The sequence below is a fragment of the Accipiter gentilis genome, chromosome 28 (assembly GCF_929443795.1).
Source record: "Accipiter gentilis chromosome 28, bAccGen1.1, whole genome shotgun sequence".
Taxonomy (NCBI): Eukaryota; Metazoa; Chordata; class Aves; order Accipitriformes; family Accipitridae; genus Astur; species Astur gentilis.
In genome coordinates this window covers 4,977,257-5,002,514 of record NC_064907.1, presented here as the reverse complement: position 1 = coordinate 5,002,514, position 25,258 = coordinate 4,977,257, and the positions used below count along the sequence as shown (strand labels likewise).

Genomic DNA, 25,258 nt, shown 5'->3' with positions numbered 1-25,258 from the left:
TTACCTATCACGGCGTGAGCAACTGGTTTTCTGCTCACTTCCTACCCCTACTTCTCTAATTTTTGCCAATACATTACTGATGAACGTATGCACATTTCCTGCACATGCTTGTTTTGTTACTGTTGATAATGGCTTTGGTCCTGCGACTGTAAAGCAAGAGAGGAAAAAATATCAGCCTTGTGTGATCAAAGTTGTGGTCAGTTGTCCATTGTATTTCCCTCCCCTAAAAATTACCTTCTCTTGAGACCGATGAAGGCAAGTGGTAAGGCTTGGCTCTCCCTACGGCCAGCTTCCTTTGAACTCTAGGAAGGATCTTGCCATATTGGTCCAATGTAGAATTTCTGGCAACTGCTCCCTCTCTCAAGCGAGGCTCACCATCATTCTGATGAACAAAAAGCATAAAGCAAGAAGGTAACTGATTACAAGAAGTTCATTGCACACAACTATCTCTGCTATTTTTAATTAGTGAGTACATTTCCTCCACAGATACTGTACAATACCGCCACTGCACAGAGGAGCAGCAAGTTCTACTCCTCGGCACACACCATTTCCACCCGGTAATTTCAGCAAAGGGCACGGCAGACTAGGATAAGAACAGAACCTACAACTTCAAGTTGAAACAATTCTGGCACTCGGCAGAACCTTACTCCGATCCTCTTGTTCTCACCTGCAATTTTCAAATGGCTTACGAAATAGCAGGCTTTCCCTTGTCTTTTTCCTGAAACACCAATGTCCGAGATGACTGAATACACAGGGCAACTGCAAATTAAGGCGGACGCAATGATGTGAATATTAAAACAAGTAAGAAAAGGCTACCTACACACACCTTCTGGCCGAAGGAAAGTTTTCAAATGCAGGACCTAAATCTTCCAAGACCACCTTATAAGCGCGATTCACTAGAAAACTATGTTTCCGGAAAACAGAAAACGTATCACAGATTCATAATAGAAGTTTGCAAAACGCAAAATTTAATCTGGCTGTTCTGAGAACACAGATTTTACCTGTGGATTGGCATCCAGACTGCTCTCAGCTAGAAAAATAAAGTTGTGTGCAAGATTCAAGAGATGACATACAACATACTCTTCAGGCCACAGAAAGGAGTGACACAAACAGCGTTCAGCATTCTAAACCATTATTCCTTAGATGCAAACAAACTATTCTAAGTGGAGTCGACAATGGTCTGCAACACTTAATTTATAACTTCACACAGTAGCTTTGGAGTAGTGAAATATTTTGTTCAACTTTTAGGTTCAGCTGTAACAGAAACTTATTCCTAGTATTTCAAAGAATGGTACAAAAACCAAAGCATTGATTTTTATTTTATTTACTACCAAAAATGGTCAGTAACACCCAACAGAAACCTGCACACTTGACAGAACTTTCATGCTTACCGTAAGATTAACGTTCATTGAACGATTCGACTGCAGCACTGGGATATAGTTGGCACTCTGCACATGGTGGTCTAAAGGAAATCTAGGATTCCGAACAGCAGCGTCGCTCTGTAAAATCTTCTCCAAATACTCCTATGCGAAATAACACATTTCAAAAATCTGTTATGATTCTGCCTCTTCTCTTTTCAAAGAGACCATTAAGATTTTTGTCGTGTCCACACTTACTTGTTCAGTGCCTGTGAAAGGTAGCTTCAGTAAGTCTTCCATTAGTCCCATCTCCTGACAGATTTCATACACGTGTTTTAACAGCTCTTCGATGTTTAACCTGGTGGCATGTTGCTGCAACAGACCCCAAGCCTCCACCACACACCTGTAATTAAATTTTTTGAGACGTAAAGGCTTACTAATAGTATAAACAAAAAGATGCCCCCAAACTACTGTCTTCAGAGTTTAAAGGGAAGTTAGGGGATGGTGATTCGTATTATTTGTTCTCCACCTTTCACAATATTTGAATGCCAAAACGGTGGGACAGGTTTCTTTACCTATTGGACAACAACACAGTGAGGAAAAGTCGCACTTCACTGCTGCTTGGCATTGCTGGCTTCATCATCTGTATGTATCTGAGGGCTCGCCTATGCTCTCCTTGGCACATCAGGGATTGAATAATTCTCCTGTGCTGCCATGACACAGTTTTGATTGTAGCTGGATGAAAGAGCAGGGCCAGTGAATTCTGTAGAGGTTAGAGGTCAGGTGTATTACGATATGCACATGCACGCACGCCACAAGAACATTCAAAAGTATCTTAAGTAAGGGTGGACGTGTCTTAAATAAACTTAGATGACTAACTACTGTAAATAAAAATTCTCAAGTATTTGCAAAAAAAAAAATCCAGTTAGCCGTACAGAACAAAGTGAGTGTTTTAAAAGGAGTAATTCACACTTTTCCAGAGTAACCAAATCTCTGTGTACAAACACCACTTTTTATAAATACATTACCAAATAATAAGCTATTCTCCCAGACAAACAGATATATTAACTTCGTGACAGGCAAAGAACAACCTTCAGCATCAGAAAGAACATGAATTAGGTTGAACAGTCACTTCTGCAGTCTTCTGCCTCAAACCTTGCTGCTATGATCATCGTTTTAGTATTTAAAGTACCTAAAACACTGTCTTTGAGAAAGCGCTCCATCGGTCTGCTGAAAACAACCTAAATGGATGGCTTTGAAAATTCAAGTATCAAGCATTATTAAAGTTGATTTCTTCTTTGTTTTAATCAATTTCCTGTCAAAGTGGCTAAAAGAAAATTTCAGATTATAACTTATTGCTGAACATGTCGTAGCAGTATGACAAAAGGGCTTCTAATGTTGTAGCACCTGTTATCAGCTAAGCACCGATTTTTTAAAATCATTTTACAGATTACAGCTTTGGACTGTAAGGGATGTCTAACTGAACTGTAACGTACTTACTTCGTAATCATTGTGATCTAGAAGCCAAAAGCCTTCAACAAGCTTAACAAGTCCCCAAGGGATAGCAAAGGCAGTTGGGAAGGAGTTGACTGACGTCTCTGTTTTATTCGGAAAGGAATGCGTGATATCTAGCAGCAAGTAAATTGTCTGACATCAAGTATCTAGTTAAGGCTAACAAATTTGGAAGACCAAACATTTATCACATCACGTTTCGAAAAACACAGTGAAATCAGAATATACAAGTGGTAGGAAGCAGAAAATACTGCTGTATTAGTCTTGCCATTTTGAGCTATACAGAATTACATGCAGTTTTGTGGTTAGGACCTGAGGACGGTCAGGTCCTAACCACAAAACTGCATGTAATTCTGTATATTTCAGCAGCTTAAAAAATAAGTTTCTGCCCAATGACTTTTCTCTTCTCTCTCTTTCTTATTCCGTGTGCCTGCACTTCTAACAGAACAAAAGCAAGCACTGCTATCTGGGCTGGAAGACGGAAGAATTGGGCAAAAATCAGGTACCGGTTAGAAATCCTTCTGCTCTCAAGCAGCACGTATTACTGCATCATCCTAGTAAGCGGCCATTTGCTACAGATACGGGTGCTTTAAAAAATTAAAAACTGTGCTAAGTTTTCAGAAAAACCAAGGGAGATTTTTATCTTTAACATTTCTTAGTAAACCTGTTTTCGCATGTCAGAAAAGACTTTGCAACAAAACATTAAAAAAAAAAAAACCATCAAGAATCCACAGTACAAAGAAATAAAACAATGCTCCTGTCCACATCTCCATTCTAAACTAAATGTTTTCACTTGCACTGTGTTGGAAGCATAAATTCAAAAACGTTATTAAACACGCAGGTGACAAACATTTAAGAACATTTATGTGCGTATACTGAAGGTGTAGTAAAAATAACGAGAAAGGATACAATTGCATGTTTGTAGCTTTCTTCAATGCCTTCTAGCAAATAGAGATCCAGCAGTGCCTGAAAATGAAAAATCAAAAGTTTTTTAAAAACTCCTGTCTTTCATCAATCATTGGCTTTTGGGTGGGGCTTTGGGGGGTTCGTTGCTGTTTTCAGTGAACATAACACTCACGTGTAAACTAGCAGGTGGGTATTTCCCAGTTCCTCCTTCATCTCTCCGCCACAACTTCTCAACTTGGTCTCCTAACTGGGAAACCATTCCATCAATCATCAAGCAGTCAGAATCCCATTTTCCTCTGGAACAAAAGGTAGCAAGGATTTGGAGAGTCAAACACTGATTCCAGCCTCTCAGTGTAACAGATCTCCTCCAGTCAAACCAAACAAAAAAAAGCTCCCACGAGGCAAAGAAAGTGACAAACACACAAAGGCATGATTATGACTTGAAACGGCACATGAAAGGAATGTCTGAGTCAGATGAAAGATCTTTGTTAGATCATACTGAATTATTAGAGGAATTCCAAATAGACATCCTGGAAAGCTCCCCTACTAAGGGACCTTTTCGTTTTCAGGTTTTCTCTTTTGTTGTCTTGTAGTACAAAGGAAGTGTGAACTAAGTTTTTTATGTGCCAGAAATAACCACTCTCCTACTGTCTAACAGAGGAAACGCAACAGTGTCAAAATACCAGGACTATTCTTTAACGCAAGTCTAATGCCTCCCGTTGGAGTGTTCCAATACACAGCTGTGAGAAGAAGACAACACCACGGAAAGTTCAGATTTTGTTCTCAGCATCTCACTTTTCTTACTGAAAAAAAGTTGTTTTCAGAAAGCTGAGCATACAGGTGAAGTTTAGTGTCATCTTAAGCAGCATTTATGTTTCTATGCACATCCCCATTATGTTTCTATGCACAGACCATTACAACCACGGATGGGTGAACCTTTAAAAATTGCTTTCTTCACAAGTCCATCGCAATCATTGGCTGACTGGGACACTACCCTTTCATTTCCCCATCATAAGAAGCAGAAAGAGCACACTGGAGCTTGTATGCTTCTAAGGAACACCTGAGCCGGTATGTAAGTTACTTGAGAAGTAAGCTAAGTAAGATGAACTTTAAAGTCAATAGCTACTACACCGCAGCTTGCACCTTAACTCATCTTGCAGCATCCTCTTCTTGTTTGCAGTGCCATAGCCTAAGCTTCTTTAGCTCTTTATTTAGTTTTCAGCACAATTTCCAAAGAAAAATCTATTATCGTCTAATCCAAGGCATATCACCTATATGCTAGTGAGCTAGCGCAGCAAAGAGACTTCACGTTCAGCAAGTGACTTTTATCCAACAGCCAGTAGAATGCTAGGTGTGCCAACTACATCGAACTCTATCTCATTAAATCACACAAATGTACTTGTGAATTAGGCCAATACAGTTATTAGCCTTGCTCACTATTCAATAAACGAGATGAGGTTTGTTTTGTTTTTAAAACTTGCTTTCTTCTCTGTCCAAAGCACCTGTTCTGTGAATGCCGTGCTTTGCTGAACGGGAGATCGCTGACCCTCTCCTGAACACATGACCTTTTTCAGTAGTACCAAATGATACAGATTGGCCGCTGGATTAAGTACGCTACCAAGAAACAAGGATGCCAACAAATGGTACTAAGCAGAGGTATATACAAATATTGTAACACAGGAAAGTAACCTCTGTGTTCAAGAGAACGCATGCATCGCTGAAGTGAAGAGCAAATACCAACTGTCGATAGCAAAGCCACTCACTGCCACTTCTGATTTCACAGTGGAAGTGTTCTCGAGTTCTCCTGTAAGGCTTACCTTGATAAACGCTCAAGTTTCTGTCGATGACCAGTGTAGTAGCTCTGAATCAGAGGGTAATTGTAGAAAGGTCTACCCAAACGCGCATCATCATCTACAGGCAATAAAGTAAAAGCAAGTTAAAGAAGCAATATCACATTTTGAAACTGAAACGTTTGACTAAAAAGACAGACGATCATACGAGCTAAGCATCAAGAAGCACACAGGCAAGCCTCCAACTTTGAAAGAAGCCAATCCTCTTTCTGCCTTTGCTAAACGAGCGGTAAGACACAAGACTCAATTCCCTCTTCTGTCAAGTGCCATTTCAAGTTTACAATTGAGGTAGCATTCAGAACACGTACTGTAAGCGCAAGCTCACTACCGAAAGGACAATTCTCAAAGGGAATGGTTTCTTAAACATGTCCTGTGAGCATTTGTGAGACAATGAAGGCTGACAATAGACTTTATAATCCACCCAAATAAAGAAGTCTTGCTGAGGTGTATTTTTTTCCTCAAGCAATGAATAAAACGTTCCAAACACGCAGGTAATGCCTTTGCTGTAAAAACAAGCATTCCCGTATTTGTTGTGTAATAGTAATTTGTTTAAAATCCCAAGTCTTTCAAGCTGTGGACACAAGCAACTCCTTCAAGTCAGAGGCTTATTGCTCTTTCTAAGGAACATCCAAGAAAGAAACTGCTTGCATTATTCTACATTATGCATTTGAAAAAAACAGGAGAATCTCCGTTTCACCAACAGAACTTCAGCACTGGCAAAACATTTACAAAAACACGGCTAAGCATGTGTTCATTGGAATCACTTACTGGATAGTCTCCCGGTTACAAATGTATTACAGGTTATGCTTACCTAAACCCTCTGGAAGGAGACTGGATCGACAGAACCAGATGACCACTCGTGCATACAAAGAAAGGAGGCCAGTTACCACCTGCTTGTTTGTCAAGTCAGCAAAACCTGAAAAAAAGGCGTAAGATGATTTTTGTTATCCAGTTCCTTTCATTTTTACAAAACCCCCTTCATCATCCCAAATAGAAAGTGTAAAAGCAACGCGGTAGAAATCGTGGTCTTTGCATTTCGCGCTCTGTAGCACCTTCTTATTTGAAGAAAAAAAACACATTCACCACCAAAACAAAAAAGCAACCCCTACAAAGAACCAGATTCGCTAAAGGTTAAAAGAAAAAAAACCTAAAGCTGGAACTATTAAATACACTCACGAATAAGACACTTGTTTTTCACATAGCGGGAATTTTTACCGTAGCAAAGGGACAGTCTTCTTTTCCCCTCAATATGCCAAGGACAAGTGATAACATAAAAAGCTACAGAAACTCAAGTAACTTATTTCACGAGTTACTCATTTGTGCTTCCTTTGTATTTTCTAGCAATTTGCAATACAATATTCGCATGCAATGCTAGCTAAGAATTAAAAGGAATCATTTGCAGGGCTACCACATCCGGTTGCTGGAATCTCCACCCAGCTGCTTACACAGCTTCTTGCTGAATGTAGCCTCCCCTACCCACTTGCATGAACTCCACAACCAACTATTTCCCTGAAATCAACACATATTAAGTGGTAGTCCCAACTTCTCAGATTTAAGCCCCTTCTCCCAGCTAAATTTGGCTGTCTTCCAATCATCAAAACCAACAGAAGCTCATCTTTCCACACTTACAACTCAAGCATAATTCCAAATCTGAGTAAAACATACCAAAGATTTCATAGATACGATTACAAACCTTTTCCAGTAAGCTCTTGTGCTTCTGATAGAAAACAGGTTAAGACCGTGCTAAGGCTGCTCAAAAGCAACTGGCAGCGCTGAAGAGACTGTAACGTCTGCGGGTCAACAAATCTGCGAGAGCCATCAAACAGCGGAACACCTTTTCAAGAATAAATATTACATCATTAGCCTGCAGAGCAATTTCAGAGTTTCAAAGTACGCTTAAAGAACCCCGTGCAGTACCATATACCGCCACATTCCTGAATAAGCTCAATTAGAAAGAACCATTTTATGTTTGCAGAATGACTACACTAGTACTCACATATTTGGTCAAACTCATCTTTTGCATAGATCACTTTCTTCCATGTCCACTCAAGAACAAACTGTAAACTAGCAGCAGAACTTGGCTGCGCTTTAAAAAAAGAAAACAAAAAAGAAATGAATCGACAATTGCAAACTAGAAAAATAGATAACATAAGAACAACATAAGAAATATTACCTTCAGATGCCCAATGTTTAATGCATCCAGTCAGAAGTTCCGAAGAACCTGTCTGGACAGCAGCTGACAATACCGCTTCTAACCGCTCCTCCTAAACGTAACCGACAAAATAAACTGAGAATCTTACATGCTTTCAGTATCTGAACCAGCAACAGCAAGCGTTTGTTTCTAACTGTACACTCATTCAGGCATCACACAGTCCGCTAGTACACACGCAGCTAATTCCACGTTCCTTTTCTTAACTCTAGCCACAGGCTGCACTGCTTGTTGGTCTGAGAAACACGTTAAACTTTTCCTCTAACATTGCAACTTACTGAAGGCTGATTCTAACCTTTATTTGCATGCCTCTGCAGTATAGTCTCAGTTTACCGAGTTCCAATTAACTGTTTCCGGTAACATCCTCTGCTAATACCCGTCACGCATTTTGCACGTAGAAGTTTGCCATCAGGAATGCGTGAAGGGGACAGAGCAAAGACAACGGTGCAACGCTTGCACGGAAACAGTGAAGCTAAGGTCAAGCAGCTTCCTAGACTCTGAAGACATGAAGCAGTTCAGACACCCAAAACTTTATCATTTTCTAAAATGACAGAAAAAGACGTGAAACATTTAAATTCTAATAGGTTTAAATTTTAGGCTGCTCAAATACTGTATTATAATGCAGTGGTAATCCTTGAGCAGGATAATGCACAGCTATGCACAGACGTGCGATTATTAAGTAGCAGCTAATTTCAGCTGGTGTTGTGATACTTCTTTCAGGTGAAATGACCCTTCATAAAATTTTACTTTTTTCTTTTTGTTTTTTTCTTGGTTTGTTTTTTTTTTTTTAATGTGTTTTTTTAAAGACATTCAAAAGTAGCTTTCCCTTCTAGGCAAAATCATTACATTCAAAGCAATTTCCACCCATTAGAATACACATATGATATGTCCATCTTTTTCTGAAAATGGGTTTCACACGAGGAAACACACCAGATACTACTTATGGTGGCAAACAAAACTCCAAACCCAGCTTCTTGACCCTAACTCTGAAATTTGTTTTAGTAACTTTCAAAAGAAATCCCTGCTCAAATGCATAACAAGTCTCTGAATGATATGGCCACAATTCAGCAAAGGTTATTAAAACGCGTCTTGATTTCCCAAGCGATTTCCAGACCGGAGCTGACATCAGAACATCCCATTTGAATGCAAGAGTCTACGTCAGGCTTGCAAAATAAGCAGTCTGTGGGCTAGGGCAGCTTGCCAAGAAATTTATTTTAGCTACCACACTGTGCAGAAGTGTTATTTGCCTTAACGCATTTCCACAAATCTGGTGAACAATCCAGTAGACAGGAAGATGAGGGCAGTGAGAAGACCGCTCTCCCCTTCCTACCAATGGCTCCACTGTGTGACGACCAGCTAGCTAATCGTTTAGCTTGGATCCTGCCTGGGTGAAGAGGGGCTGTTCATCACAAAGGCTCCGTCTCTCATGAAACTCTTCAGATGAGAGAGAAAGGTTGGTGCACTGCAAATGGAAAACCTGTGACGAGGGGGGTGGAGTCCCTATGGGGGGACAAAGCAGAGAGAAGATAGTGGGTGTCATGAGATAAAGGCGATGCAGGTGTTGCAGCAACAAGGGGGCACTCTAAGCAGAGTAAATTGGGCTACGAGGCTACAGAGGTGAAGATCTGCTTTGAGAGGCTGCAGGAAAGCCTACTGATGAAGGGAAGATGAGGGGGAGCGGTGATGAAGTTGTCGGGCAGAGCTGACAAGAGTAATTGTTTACCACAGCCCAATTCCTTGGAAGCAAGTGATCACGTCTAGTGCAGCAAGCTGATGTTTGCAACAGCTCGCATCCGAGTGAGACACCCCCATAGTCAGCTACTGCATGAACATAATGCTTTGAGAAACCGATGGGGTGAAGGTTGTTGTGAGGGAAAGATGCTTTATGTTGCGCATGACCAGCACTGCCTGCACGCTTCCTTGTGCCCATCTGTGGCACGGAATTAAGAGATGGGTCTCTCAACGCAGATCTCTTAGGGCTGCCCCCACTCAAACTCGGTAGTTTGGATTGAAGAATACTGTAACTTCTGCTAACTCAAGTCAACACCTGCATTTCAATGCAACTTGCGAATAATAGGAAAATCAGATTATCATGTCTTGTAGCCTCTACAGCCCTGTCAGACAAGATGGATGTATTTCCCCCTTGATTCCCTGATACGCACTCACCTGACTCAAACTGGATGGCTGGACATCAATGCATCTTGGAGGCAGCAAGCCAGCTACAAGACACCTCTTGTAGCTATCATGAATGGCTTCACTTCTTAAAGGACCACATTTCTTTAAAAAATTCAAGGCCTGAAACATTAATCAAAAACTACGGATTAAGACAGCAGTGTTATCCAGTCACTAAGGTTCTGAATAATCGCTAAGAGAAATAATACAAATGTTCGCTTAAATTGTTAGAAAGCTTGCATCGGTAAGCACTACTACGTAGAGTCTTAAAGACGGCAGCCAAACTAACCGCTACGATTTATAAAAAATATCCTGTAAAACAAAAGGTCAGCCCTTGCAATGCTTAATTAAGTATTCTCTAGCTTCTCTGTCAATACACAGACCTTTTTTGACCCTGAACACTGACACAAAATATATTCTGTATAAGCTAAAGCTAGCACACAACTCCAAATCACGCTTTGGAAGACCCTTTCTGTGATTGTTTGTGCACAAGTCGATTTATGTTGGAAACACTTAGTGAGCTGAAATTTAATTCAAAATTATTTGTCACAAGCTGTGCAGTGGCTTGGAAGTTTTAATTCGGCCAAGTGTGGGAGAAAAAAAAAAAAATCATTTCTTCTCAAACAGTTAAGTAATATTTCATTTTCTCCATTCTGCCCTCCTTTTTCAAGTTAATCAGGCATCAAAACCCTAACTCAAGACTATGGACGCAGTTCCACTGATGGGTAATGCAGAAGTAACAGCTTTCCCCAACTTCCACAACATTTTTGTTCTTGCTCCTACAACAGCAACGTTGTATTCCGCTCTAGACATTCAATCCCTCAGCGTGCTTCAACAGGAGACAGTGGTAGTTTTACAGTCCCAAGAGTGGACCTAAAATGTTACCATTTGCATAAAACTGGCAGGACACAATTGCCGTCATGCGTGTGGATGGGCAGGATGGGCATAAAATGATCTCCGACACTGAAAGCAGTGCAATAGAAAACAGAGGAAAGGTTCATCTCTTGCCATTCTCAATAAAGATACAGTAAAAGATCACCTCCTCCTGGAAGCCAATGCAAGTCATATGAACAACTCCGGAGTTCAGCAAGCACGTACCACCTGCAGAGACAATGAACGTTTGACAGCCTTCCATACTCTCGCACTTAGCTTATGACCAGTTTACGTTTTGTAAATAGCAGTATCTGGAAAGCTGTAACTGAGTACCCATTTTCTTCGTCAGATCACTTCCAAACTTATTTTTTTGAAAATAATTACTGCGTGTAGAAATTTTATCTCTAGTGCTAGCGAGGTGCTCTGCTCTGAGCTTCAGTTCAACCTCATTTCATTTGATGACCATCACCACTTCACAGGCTACATTACAAAAGCACCAAAACCCAAACCTCAGCAGACTGTCAGGTATGTGTCACAGCATTAAACACCTTGTTAGTACAACGTAATCAAGGGTTGAGCTTGTGAGGGTTTGGGGCTTTTTGGTTTCCGATGGGTTTTGAGTGACAAACAATGAACAGGAGAACCAATAAATGGCATTTGACCTCACTTTAAGCTTATCACTATCAAAAGCAGTGAAATACCTACCAAAATTGTAGGAGCTTGGATGAAAAAACTGCTCAGGTAGTGGATGAGAAAGAGGAACTCCCCAACTTAGACTCCGCTCGTGTACCAGAATATCCAAAAGGGGGTTTGAAGAAGTCATGCTTATTACAGTATCCAGTGACCACAACGCAAAATAGGGGCAATGATGAAGGAGTTCTTCTGGCCTGAAAGCAAGCAAGTGCATGAGCTAAACACCGACTTTCAAATGATTGATTTGTAGGGATATTGAAAACAACTTAATAAAAATATACCTTAGTGAATCTGGCATGTGAGCATGATACCAGCAATTAATGTCAAATACACCCAAGTAAGCAGATGGTTTTCCCTGACCACATGTATTCACTTGCCAGCTGAAGATTGATACACTGGTGTCAGGCGATACTACTGTAAAAGACAAGACATTGTTTCTTGTTTGTAGAAAATAACGCTATAGCTGATATGTTTAAAACACCACTTCCTATTTTGGCTTAATTCTGTTATATCACTCACGAAGCACAACACTCACTGAGAATAACAAAAAAATGTACGGAATAGCAAACATCTCTGTGACAGGTTTCAGTCATACTGCCCCCTCTTCTTGTATCACTCAGCAGGCACTACTAATTTCCAGATTGGACTCAATTACAGGTTTTAAGAATAGCTCCTTTCCAGCACATTCAGAATGAACGAACACAATTATCACACAAAACAAGTACAAAAACCCCAAACCCAACAAACGGGAAATTGGAATAAAGATTTTAACATAAAACATTCACAATGTTATACTCCACTTCTCTCAATAAGTGGAATGGTTTGTCTTCTCTGGGGAGAACGCATTCTCCAGATGGAAGCAAAGGATGTGGTATATCATTTACCCTAGTAGAGTAAGGAAGGGGGCGACAGTTTGTTTGGCAAAATGTTTCTCTGTTCTCTGCTGAATTCATCATTACGTTTAGGGATCCTCACACACTTTACTACGTTTCATTGTGAACACCTGTGCCGCTTCCGTTTTGTAGCTGCTGCAAGTGCCTTTGAAGATACCAATTAATTTCATAATTCAGAAGACAGCTTCGTTGCTAGCCTCAACCCACATCCAACAGCAGCTCCTGTGTGCCTAGAACTTCACTCAAACAGATTCTGAATAAGAGCTAATTAGAAACCATCAGAGAAATTACAGGTATTTCTCCATGCCTCATGCTTCATAAAAAGGAGACAGAAAGGGGCTTTGTTGTTCTTATTTTGGTTTGCGTTTTTTTTTGTCGGGTGTGGTGGAGTGGTGGTGTGTGTTTGTTTTTAACAAGCTTTTAGGAGGCACTCTCCTCAGAAACGTGACACGAGTGGAGAAAATCCAAAGGGGTTTTTGTTAGATTTGGACACACTGTTGACAGAGGGTGGCATCACAAAAGAGATGCAAGTTGCCGCTTCAGGACTAAGTCAAAGATGATAAACAGAAGTAGCCTAGAAAGATCATGCAAGTGTCTTCTTTGTAAACATCATACATCAGTAAAGGCCAGTAAGAAGAGAGGGAAGGTGAATAATGCAGTCAAAACAAAGGGCCATGAAAGTTATCACTGCAGCGGGCTCAAAAATATGGTCAGAGCATAAGAGAAGTTGTAAACCCAGAGACGGACATTTAATTATTGCAAGATAATGAAAGACGTCGTAGGAGTTTTAACTGTGCATATGGACAAGGAAAGCTATTGCTTTAAGAACTTGCAGGTGTAGGAACCTATTAGATTTAGAGAGGAAGAAATGGACAGGCAGATCATAGAATCATAGAGTTGCTTAGGTTGGAAAAGACCTTTATGCTCATTGAGCCCAACCCTAAACCCAACTGCCAAGTCCGCCACCAAACCACGTCCCTAAGCGCCACGTCTCCCTGTCTTTTACATACCTCCAGGGATGGCGACTCACCCCCGGGCAGCCTGTTCCAATGCTTCGTAACCCAGTCAGTGAAGAAATTTTTCCTAATATCCAACCTGAACCTCCCCAGGCGCAACTTGAGGCCATTTCCTCTCGTCCTATCACTTGCTACCTGGGAGAAGAGACCAACACTACACCTCGCTACAACCTCCTTTCAGGTACTCGTAGGGAGCGGTAAGGTCTCCCCTCAGCCTCCTCTTCTCCAGGCTAAACAACCCCAGTTCCCTCAGCTGCCCCCCGTAAGACTTGTTCTCCAGACCCTTCACCAGCTCTGTTGCCCTTCTTTGGATGCACTCCAGCACCTCAATGTCTTTCTTGTAGCGAGGGGCCCAAAGCCAGGCAGCTTTCCAGCCACTCCTTCCCAAGCCTGTAGTGTTGCATGGGGTTCTTGTGACCCAAGAGCAGGACCTGGCACTTAGCCTTGATGAACCTCATACAGTTGGCCTTGGCCCATTGAGCCAGCCTGTCCAGATCCCTCCACAGAGCCTCTGTAGACCCTCAAGCAGATCAACACTCCCACCCAACTTGGTGTCATCTGCAAACTTACTGAGGGTGCACTCAATCCCCTCGTCCAGATCATTGACAGAGATATTAAACAGAACTGGCCCCAATACCCAGCCCTGGGGAACACCACTTGTGACCGGCCACCAGCTGGATGCAGATGCAGACATAGGTTGGAACAGGGAAAGAAAAATTCAGGTAACACTCCTAAGCAATGGGGAGCATCATCTTATTGTTCAAAGATGACAGCTGGAGGAATAAAACGACTGGCAAGCATCATGCAGGTGACTCCACCATACATTGCTATAGCATGTCAGCAAGCATAAAATACAACTTATTTTTTCCTTTGAAGAAGTCCCATATAACTTAAGCACCCATTTTAAATAAGCCCAACAAGCTAGTCTGTAAAGGTATTCAAGACTCACAGACTGGGGTACAGAACAGCATTCATTGCTTAGATTCCAAAACTACTTATTTTAGAATAACCAAACAGGGACATTAGAACAAACCTGCATTAACGCTATCCTCTCTGTCGACACGTTTGGGAAGTTTTTCTACAGTCTGACAGCTAAGTAATTTAATATCGCTGGCCCGCCCGCTCAAGGGAAAGACTCCACCTGTGAGACCTAAACTGTATCTTTCGACACAGTATTCCAGACCCTGGGGAAAAAATAAAAGGAGAGAGAAAAGGTCATTTTGAGATAAAAACATACATTACAGCTAAATATGAAAGAATGTGGATATGTATAATATAATATGCCTATTGTACTGTATATTTCCCATGAGCTTATTTCTGATGGCAAATAGAAACTACACCTGACATGCAAGAGAATGAAGCGTCAAATAGTAACGGGCTTTGCACACTTTCAAAATTTAGCATTTCCCTAGCTAAAATTTGCTCTGAAGTATGCACAGTTCCTTCTACTTTATCAAGTAACTTTGGAAATAACAGACATGTGCAGAGTAGATAGGAAAAATCTAAACCATCTCTTCGAAAAACTAGCATGAAGCCTAAGCAAAGAATCCCATTTTTATTGCAGAAGGAATAATCACCAAACACAGTTTATCATAAAAGATGTCCTGAACAGGTCCACCATGCCAAAAGACCCTTTCGTCGGATAAAGTACTACAACTCCATCAACCTCTTGGAGACGAATTTTAACCGCTAGAAATTTCAACTTTTATTCATCTAGGAAGAGCCAGTCCCCCCCAAAGTTAGGGCTGAGGGGAAGGGAAAAAAGATATCAAACCATTCCTGCCTAAGACAACTTCTGAAGCAAAACAGTGTATTTTAAGCTCTCCACTGGGGCAAGCAAATCTAAGTTAAGGAACTCCACTGCGTGGAAGATGTCAAATAATGACTTTATTGACCCGTAAAATCTGAAGACAGTTTTCAAATGAGATGCACTCGTCAGACTCTGATGTGGAAGTGGAGGCTGTATACTCTATCCACCTGCAAGCATCACGTAGGACAAACGTAAAGGTGCGCTCCACGACCGTGCCTGGATGCACTAGATTTCAAGCTTTCTTTCAAGCTTCTGTGCACCCTCTTCAACGAACAAGGGTCAACAGGAGATTCCTCCTCCTTTACTCAAATTTGGCCTGGCAACTGGGAACAACTCTGAAATTTTCTGCCACGGAAGACGGACAAGAAACTTGACTCAGCCAGTCACGCAGGCAGACAGTCACGTAGTACTGACCAATCTGTGACTACAGGGAAGTATTCCGACACTCCAAGTGTCCTCTGTAGAACACAGATCCTGTACTAATGCTTCTTTTGTTGTTTTTTTTTTCCAGGGGGGGAGTTGTTTGGGGCGGGGTTTGGCAGTAGGTGTTAGCAAGACTTGGTATGAAGCTACATGTGTTAAGTGGCTCATCTGGAAGCTAGCTGAAGAACCTGACTTTTCCCCCCAGAGGTCCAGCTGTTTAGTTCTCTCTTCAACTACCTTGTGAGATTGGTTCCTGTTTCAACCTTGCACAACGCTCATCACAGGAACGCAGGAACAGCAGGGGAGTAAAATATCTCAAAGCCAGAAACTGGTGCCTGACACCTCTTAGAAGCCTGTGAATGTATTACTGGTTGCACCGTCTGTAGAGGGTTAAAAGTCTTACACTAACGACACCACAGCCTTCTCAGGTCACAAACGCAAACCACATAATTTAATCACTTTGTGTGCTTTTTTTAAAACTGGAGTTTTTAGTAGACCCATTTTTCAAAGCTGCTGAAACATTTCAACCCTCTGAGGTGAAATCTGACACTCGTCACACCTTATTCAGGAAAATAAGATGACCGAGACAAAGCATTGCCAAATAGTAAAAGGTCCCCCATTTTAACATTAAAGCCTTGAGACAGAACAAAGTAGCCACGTGAGGAATGGCTATCGACGTCTGGGTTTTCTTCCAAAGCAGCACACAGTACAAGGTATTGTCTTTGCCACTGCTAAGACTGTAGCTACAAATAACTTTTACAAGAGGATAAAGCAAAGCAGAAGTTCAAAAGTGAAACTGGAGAACGATTAAAGCATCTTTCTCCAGTCGACCTGCCCAAGTGCTTAGAGCACTACAAGAGATGCAGCAGTATAAAACATGCCCAAGAAGACTCAGCAAAAGATTGGGTTTTCAGTCACCGCTGAATTTTGATGGTAAAAATCACCCCTGACAACTTAACTGATACTCACATAGACAAAATCACTATTTTCATCTTTTCACATACATGCACGCCTTACCTCATACATGACTTGTCCTGGGGCCAAGCGTTTTCTGTCACCAAATGCTAACTGCAACAGACGTAAACTCACAACGTCACCTTCACTGAAAAAGGTAGAAATTATGACATTTGATTACAAAGCTGCTTCAGAGGCCTTGTTATCATTTTATTAGATCTAGACTGGTGTTTTCTTGCTGAAAAGAAAAACACCACTTCCCAAACCATCAGATAACTGGTCATGTGTAGCCGCTATAACACCAAGGAGGACATTTGGACACTAACAGCTTCAGGGGCAAATGCTAACCACACAATCTGAAAGCTTTAATATGTTGTATGGACTACAAATTGCTGCTTTAAAGTCAAACTTAAGAAGACTGCCACTCTGTGAACAGCTGAGCTGATTAAATAGCTTGCTGATGCTGAAAGAGAGAGATCTTTCTCCCCTTCCCTTCCCTTCCCACCAAAGTTCCAGCCCCTCTCTTGCATACACACACTGCACCCTTCCACATACGGATTTGGGTCATTAGCCCAGCAGGAAACCATTGACTTTGCTGCTGAACAGTGATCGGTCTCTGCCAGGTGAGCTGACCTGGCTCACAAAGGCTCCAAAGACCGCGCAAGTTGGCACAAGGTAATCCGCAATACTGTCACCTCCCTCCTTTAGGGGCAGCCGGCTGTCACATTGGCACGTTTAGCGCTCGGGATCTGCAGCCCCAACTACTTGTAATGGTATTTTAATCCCATGGTGCGAGTACCAAACAAATCGTGAAGCAGTCCTCAAGAAACAAAGGAAATCGTTTCAGAATGCAAGCACAAAAATATAGCCACTGTTGCTCTGCCTTCTTTCAGAAGGTAGGCACTAGTAGGTCCCTCTTCACATCTGTTAAATCCTGTAAAAATTGCATTGTAAGCTTAACACCTTCCATACCTGAGAGAATCTCCTGCACAGCTACATAAACAAAACAAATATACATGTATCAACTGTATGTGAACAAAGATACAAAAAAATTTAAATGCATTCCGTGGCTTATCGTAACTTTTTATTCACCTTTCTTGTGTAGACTGAACAGCCCACAAGTAGCAACAATGGCGAGGATCATTCTCAGGCTCCTGAAAAGTAACAGCATAGACAGGAATCCTTCCTCCTTCAAGCTGAGAGTGGTGCCTACGTGTTTGGGGGGGGCGGGGGGGGGGGGAAGAAGAAAGAAAAAAAATGAAAAAAAGAAAAAAGGAAAAGGGGAAAAGGTAGGAAATAAAACCCCTGTGAGCCTACGATGGGCCCTAACTGTTTGTGGAAGGGTAGAAGCATCTTCTGAGAAAAGAGCTTATCCTTCCATGCTTATCCTCAAAGTACAGAAGGTCACACTTCCATCTCAGACAAGTGAGTCAGGGAAGCGACTGCTTTTTATGCAACAGTCAAGAGCTGAGGAAATTACTGTCCATCAAGTGCAATAACCTGGGTTTATATCCTCCTCTGCCTAGGGAGGAAGAACATAAATGATTACTTCAGCTGCCAGGCAAAAGACTGTTCCTCCTGTTCCGGCCGACTTCAATATTGAACTTAAAATGCAGCCTATCTTCTGAACAAATCTAGGACAGTGCCAAACACAAGTACTTTCTCATTTCTTCACTCGGATGCTACGTAAAGCATTTTTCCTCCAGACTTCTGAACCTTACGTGTGTCTTCACAATCTATTCTTGCCACCCAATTAGTCCTCCACTGTCTATTTATGCATCCAACAGTTTCTGGTGAGTCACTGCACGTTTGCTTAAGCCAATCCCTATCTGAATTTGGTCACATATTTCACGTGCGATTGCTCTTTGGCAGATATAAAATCGTCTCTTAATTTTTCTATTGCTTATAGATTTACATGCCCCTTATCCTCATCGTGTTCCAAGCAAATTTTCATTCACACACAATGTTGCCTCCTAGTTTGGACAAGGCTGACATGTAGGAAAGAATATCTTGTCAGGCACAGATCAGCTATTGATATTTCGTGTCTCACTAGTTTCATCCTGGACACTTTAAAGAATATTACCACCAAACCCACATTATTAACATACTTAAGCTTCACAATGTATGCCCTAATTGCAGTAACTGGTTCTGCAAAATCATTCCTAAAACCTGGTTCATCAAAATACACACATTTCCTGGCTTCCCTGAACACTACTGATCGGACAAAGCGTCTTAGAAAAATGAGCTCTACCGCATCCTAAACTGCTTGACGTAACCCAAAGAAGCATGCTTTCCACAATCCCTCGAGCCACAGGCACAAGAAGGAAAACAATCCCAGCCCACTGGGGAGAAGGCGGTCCACTTAATCCATGTTTGACTTTTCATAGTCATTTCAGAAGAGGATTTCTAAACATTCCAAGATTATACCCAAAATTTCAGTCCCTAAAATGTTCTCTTTCGTGAACATGCTTCCGTAAGCAAACAATTGAGACCCCTGCACCTCCAGGCATGGCCAGGTGTAAAGGCCTACTTACTCCCTCTTCAAAGTTTTCATATTCCACAGTGACAGGCAGCCATCTGAAAAACCCACAACGAGCTGATTGCTTCTGCTTATGTAGTACAGGGTTGATATTGCTGTTCCTGAAGGATTTTGTAGTTGAAAGCAGAGATGTCTCCCTTCTCTGGTCACAGCTTCTCTTCTTTGTGGAACTTCAGCAGGAATTCTAGTGGCAACTTCTAGACCTACACACACAAAACCACGCCATGAATTAATGTGTTAGGCCATTTAGGCTGCATTTTGAACACTGATGTGACAACACATCTCATCCAATTCTACCGCCCCGGGCAAAATACCCATTTATGCAACGCTTTCTTTTGCATGTTTCCAAAGAACAGAGGAACTCTCTGATCGGACAGGTATTCTCAATCGTATTATAAAACCAGGTAAAAGCGTAACCTTCGTAGACAAATTCTTCCTGGACTCTATAATAATCACGCGTTTGGGCCTCATGATGAAGCTGTCTGAAGCGACACCAACTCCTGAAGCCACTCTTGTAATAGCCAAAACAGCGCATGCAATCCGAATATGCAAATTAGAGAATCCCGTCATCCAAAGGCACGATTTTTGACAAGTCGGATTCATTTTAACAAGCAAGCCTAAAATTTGCCCCAAGTCAATTCACAGAAGCAGAAGAACATTCCCAAGAAATAGGGCGCCTCTGACACCACTTCCTCTCAGGCAGCTGCATTGACAAAACGTGGTAAAATTCCTACACCTCACCGGCAAGCATCATAGTGACATACGGATCTTGGTGGCAGGGGGGCATTTATCACATTAGAAGGAGTATTAAGTCACTCCCGTTTTTAAGCAGGTCAGGACTACACCAAGTCAAACCGCCACCTGTAATCAGCAGTCAGAAATGCCTGCACACTAGTGTCTTCCAAGTGGGATGCATATTGTTTATACACAAGTTTTCTCACTCTCAAATTCAAGTTTAAAAACTGCAGGCTTACCCGAGGCTTGTGTTTCATTCTGATTGCAAGAGAAATCCAAACAAAGGTCCACCAGAAGTAGATGACCAACATCTGTAGCCACTGCTGCCACTCCAAAGAACCATCGCAGACTCTGATGTAGGTGCCGAGTGCTCACGCTGGGTCCTCCGTGATTAGTTATGGGTTCTATAGCAGTTACCTACAGGAAAACTGCAAGCTAGCATTTAAGCTCTTTGACAAGCTAAACAGAAATCATTCAAAAGTGAAGCCAGAATTAGCACATCAGAAACAAGAAAGTAACTACAGAGGACCATAAGACTTAAAACCAAAGCATTGTTTCCAGTTATATCAGGAAAAAAACAATATAGTGAATCTTGATGTTCTATTAACTTGCACTGATCCTTGTTTACATTCAGATAATGAGACTAGGGGACATTACATCATTGGACTTCCTGGGTTATAGAAGACAGAAAAAAAGGAGTAACATTCCACCAGCCTCTCCCATCTACACAAACACAATATTCAATAAGCAGAGATTCAAGGACGGCAAGCTGAAAGTCAATCTTTCGACAGTCCATCAGTAACTCCCTAACGGCTCTTCTTTCCTATCCTAAGTCAACATAAAAATCTGTTCTGCTCTAAAGCCACCTGCTTGCTAGTCCGAGATTCTGGGGAATGTGTCTAAGTCATTTACAGCACAACTATGGAAGTTTCAGATATTTTAAAGACACTATTTCTATCATATATAGAAATCAAGCATTTAGGAAATGTATGTTACAGACACTGGGAACAGGGGGTTTTGGTTTTTTTCTTTTTCACTCTGGCCAAAAAAAGATAGTTCTCAATGCCTTTTTGTGGCAGTGGAGAATTAGGTAACTATGTGCTCTACCATAAACCCAGAAAACTTGTTTTACCATCAGTAAGCTCAAAAGATAATGGTATCGTTAAGCCCAAGAGTTCGCACCAAGGCTCTCTCGACTGGATACTCTCAAGTGACAGTCTGCACTAATGCAAGATAGAAGAAAAACCGCCTGCAAAGAGACGCTCCAAAGCTTCTCCTGAAACAGGATTACGCAGCACCTGACAACGCAAAAGCTTCGTTCCTCCGATTAAAGAGTACGTACCCTTCCTGGGAGAACAACTGCTTTAACCACTCTCGATATTCCAAGGTCGTACAGACAGAGAACACTTCCCTCTGCTTCTTCCAACCCAACCAGCAGTCCCGTTCTCTTCTGCCAGGAAAAATTCTTCACCACACGAATGGTGGGAGGCTCTTTCTTTACTCCACGGAAACGGTAAGCAGAGCGCCGCTCTCCCGTCACATAGTTCACTACCTCCAGTTGAGGACCACACGCCAACCATGCCAAGCCACTTCTCCCTGTAAGAGAAAAGAAAGCTAACTAAAGCAAATTTCCAACACAAGATTGCAAACAACGGAAAAATTGCAGCCACTGCCCCTTTCCTTCAATTAAAGTACCCCAAAGGGAAGACCGACTTCCCTAGTTGTGGTCAATTATTTAAAATCACCCATGGAGATCCGCCAGCACTACCTCTTAATGTTAACAACCTCATTATTTTGCACTTCTACTTGTCATTCCCGCACTGAAGGATTTTGACTGTTCGGGATGAAGATGACAACATATTGATCTAGAGTCTTCATCCCATATTCGGCTTGTTTTGGCTAGAAATCGTCTAAATACATACGGGAATACGAGTCTTAAAGCATACTTCAAAGATAACAAATCTAAACCAATTCATTTCTAGTTTATTAATTTTACTTGACACACGCCTGCTTGGGGCAGGGATTTGGACGGCAGCAAGAAATTATTGTAAAATGGGCACTGCATGAGTAAATCTAATCTTTTACATGGGCTGATGACAGAAAGAATTTAACACATTTTCTTTCACTGAACAAACTCGGAGGAAGTATTAACTCAATTACTGCACTTTCAGTCAGGTAGATGGATTCTACCTGGTCTAACAGAAGCCTAGTGTCGTGGTTTAACCCAGCCAGCAATTAAGCACCACGCAGCCGCTCACTCACTCCCCCCCATCCAGTGGGATGGGGGAGGAAATCGGGAAAAAAGTAAAACTCCTGGGCTGAGATAAGAATGGTTTAATAGAACAGAAGAGAAGACACTAATAATGATAATGATAACACCAATAAAATGACAACAGTAGTAATAAAAGGATTGGAATGCACAAATGATGCACAGGGCAATTGCTCACCACCCGCCGACCGACACCCCGCCAGTCCCCGAGCGGCGATTTCCTGCCCCCCCACTTCCCAGTTCCTAAACTAGATGGGATGTCACATGGTATGGAATACACCGTTGGCCAGTTTGGGTCAGGTGCCTTGGTTGTGTCCTGTGTCAACTTCTTGTGTCCTGGCTGGGCATGAGAAGCTGAAAAATCCTTGACATTAGTCTAAACACTACTGAGCAACAACTGAAAACATCAGTGTTATTAATATTCTTCGCATGCTGAACTCAAAACATAGCACTGTACCAGCTATTAGGAAGACAGTTAGCTCTATCCCAGCTGAAACCAGGACACCTAGACAACCAGACAGGTACCCAGCTAGCTCTACTTGCGGATCGCCTAGAAAGTCAACTACCTAATCTGCTTAGCCACTTTCAGCAGCTCTCCCTGGGTACTCATCTGCACCCTGTTAAATACGTTGGAAATATGGCTGCAGCGCTTAACAGTCTTATTCTCTTCCTTTGCTGTTTGTATTCACACTAGGAAAAGACAAAGCCTCTGTAACGGGGGGGTGCCTCTGTAACGGGGGGGTGCCTCTGTAACGTTGTAGAAGAACTAGTTCAGCATGTGGTGTTATGATGGTCATAGAGCTGGAGCTGGTACAAATAAATAGGGCCCAAAACAACACTATTACTTTTTTGAAAACTGCCTTTTATTTAATTAAAAATTGAGTGACCACGACATTGAGGAAGGCCTGCTGACTCAGCATGCTTAAGTAAATTATTTGAATAGCACAAGACTGGTGAAGGTTGCTGTAATTTCAAAGTTTAACTCTACTAGTTGTAAAGTTTTAACATTAGCATTTTTAATAGTTAAAACTTCCTTTCTGTTCTCTCGAAACCTGATGCATCTTAATGGCACCAGCCTGACACAGTCGATACTGTGACCCTGTGCTTCAGGTAACCTCCAGGCAACAAGAACTTCAGACCGAGACCAAATTTAAAGGAGAATGCTCACCTCCAGAAAACTTCCCACGCAGCACAGAACCTAGGGTTATCTCATCTTCCCCAAGTGCCTGAGTAGTCACCTCTGGAAACTGCAGCAGACTGCTCGTTACCTGAGCAGACAGGTGTTGCATTCTTCACTGTAAATAAAGAAAAAAATGCAAAAATAGACTCATGTCAGCCATAACTGAGATTTGCTTTCTGAGATTGACAGAAGTTTCATCAGTATGCCGCAAATAATCCCTATACAGCTCCTGTAGCTCTTTTCCTTCAAAAAATGGCACTCAGGACAGTTTTTGATCTCACAGCAGAGCAAAAGGACAATGCTTTTACTTTTCTAATGCCTATGAGATCACCAACAAAAAGTGACACAGGGGTATTGATAAGGTCAATAACAGGAAAAAAACCAATACACCGAGTTCAAGTCTACTCAGATATGTAAGTCTGTAGTAAGATGCGGTCCGAGAAAAAGCGTATTTCAATTAGCGCTGCAGTAAGAGGTATCAGGTTCCATTTGTCCTTGCTCTTGATTTTGTACTTCATTATTTATTGCCAATTGTCTTCTAGTAGATTTCAGGCATCATTTGTGTCTTGTTCACTTCTTGTGTGTTTATTTTGCACTTTAAGGAATACTAAGTCCTTAACTACCTTCACTCTCAAACTCTTCCAGATAATGTACTGTTGATGTTTCCACATCACAAGCAATACAGACTTTCATAGCTCATCAGCTGGAAAGTAGTTTTCCGTACACTTATCACCTGAACGTAACACAGCACCTTAAAACATGGATTCTTTTCTACACTTAAATCCCCATATTCCTTATTCCAGTCCTTTCCTTCCTATTGCCAGTCCTTATCACATCTCTGCAGTATTTTACAAAAACTTCGAGGCCTTTCAGTTTCCACACCTCTATCGGTGCTCCACAGACAGTTCACATTTCACCATGTCAAGACAGATTTGGGGGGGACACACACACTTAAAAGCTCAGGTGACTTACAAGATTGAATAGGAGGCTAAAGAAGAGATATGCCACACACGTGGAAATACAAACTACTTTAGCTCACTACGTCTTGCAAGTTCTATGGGTTATCGAAAAAGCCTCCGGAAGACAAGACAGGTTCAAGCATCTCTTCAAATAGCACTGCTTTCTCCATGGAGTCTCAGAAGGAAGATATTCTACGTAGCTCGCTGTTCCTGGGTGTTACACATGCCGACCAATTCGGGCATCAAACAGAACCCTTACCCTATGCCACAAACCAGTACAGCCAGCCACTTCAATGGGCACACAAAGCCCACTGCATTAACTGTAGCACACATGTTCTCCCGCAAACAAAGTTTTATGGTTGCTCCTTGCAGCGTGCACTAATAACCTATTTTCCTTACGGCATAGGAGGTTACAGCTAGTTCTGAAGACCAGACTCTGGGAGCAACACAGTTATTCAAGGGAAACGCTTATAAACAATACCATTTACACAAATTGTACTTCTGTGGAGAAAGGTTATGCTCTAAAGCCTGGGCACTGGAATCTACTATATTTCAGGCCACAAGCACTCTACCTGAGAACACGTTCCAGTATCTTCTGCCAGCATGAAAACAACGAGCGCGTGAAATACAGGCAGTGTGAGCCAGGGTCCTGCACTAAGCGCAAGTCAACCCTCGGAAAAAAAGGTTGCCGGTGGCAAAGCCAGTATCGCAGGGTGCTGCTGCAGCCAGCCAGCCTGACCGCCCTGCCAGCATTCACAACTAGCACAGGTCAAGTTCCAAGTGGGACAACTCATTTGCAGCACTTTTCTCGCGTTTGCTTTTTGGTACTTGTCATCCTTCCACAGTGACAGCCGGATGAACTTTTGCACTGCATCCAGGGGCTCCAGAGAGTAAAAAGCCCCACAGT

General features: G+C 41.9%; 1 protein-coding gene across 1 annotated transcript; it reads right to left on the bottom strand.

Moving 5' to 3' along the window:
- On the bottom strand, positions 1-23,501 carry LOC126051513 (protein ELYS-like). The gene is made up of 24 exons (XM_049830828.1): positions 23,381-23,501; positions 21,286-21,539; positions 20,183-20,360; positions 19,204-19,411; positions 17,762-17,878; positions 16,733-16,817; positions 14,516-14,666; positions 11,855-11,987; positions 11,586-11,767; positions 11,047-11,108; positions 10,002-10,130; positions 7,800-7,890; positions 7,623-7,712; positions 7,320-7,460; positions 6,438-6,542; positions 5,594-5,687; positions 3,949-4,072; positions 3,780-3,836; positions 2,859-3,005; positions 1,934-2,121; positions 1,617-1,761; positions 1,392-1,523; positions 235-382; positions 1-146 (listed from the first exon to the last, which is right to left on the bottom strand). The coding sequence occupies exons 1-24, from the start codon at positions 23,499-23,501 to the stop codon at positions 1-3; spliced, it is 3,228 nt and encodes a 1,075-aa protein (XP_049686785.1).
- Positions 23,502-25,258: the final 1,757 nt, after the last annotated feature.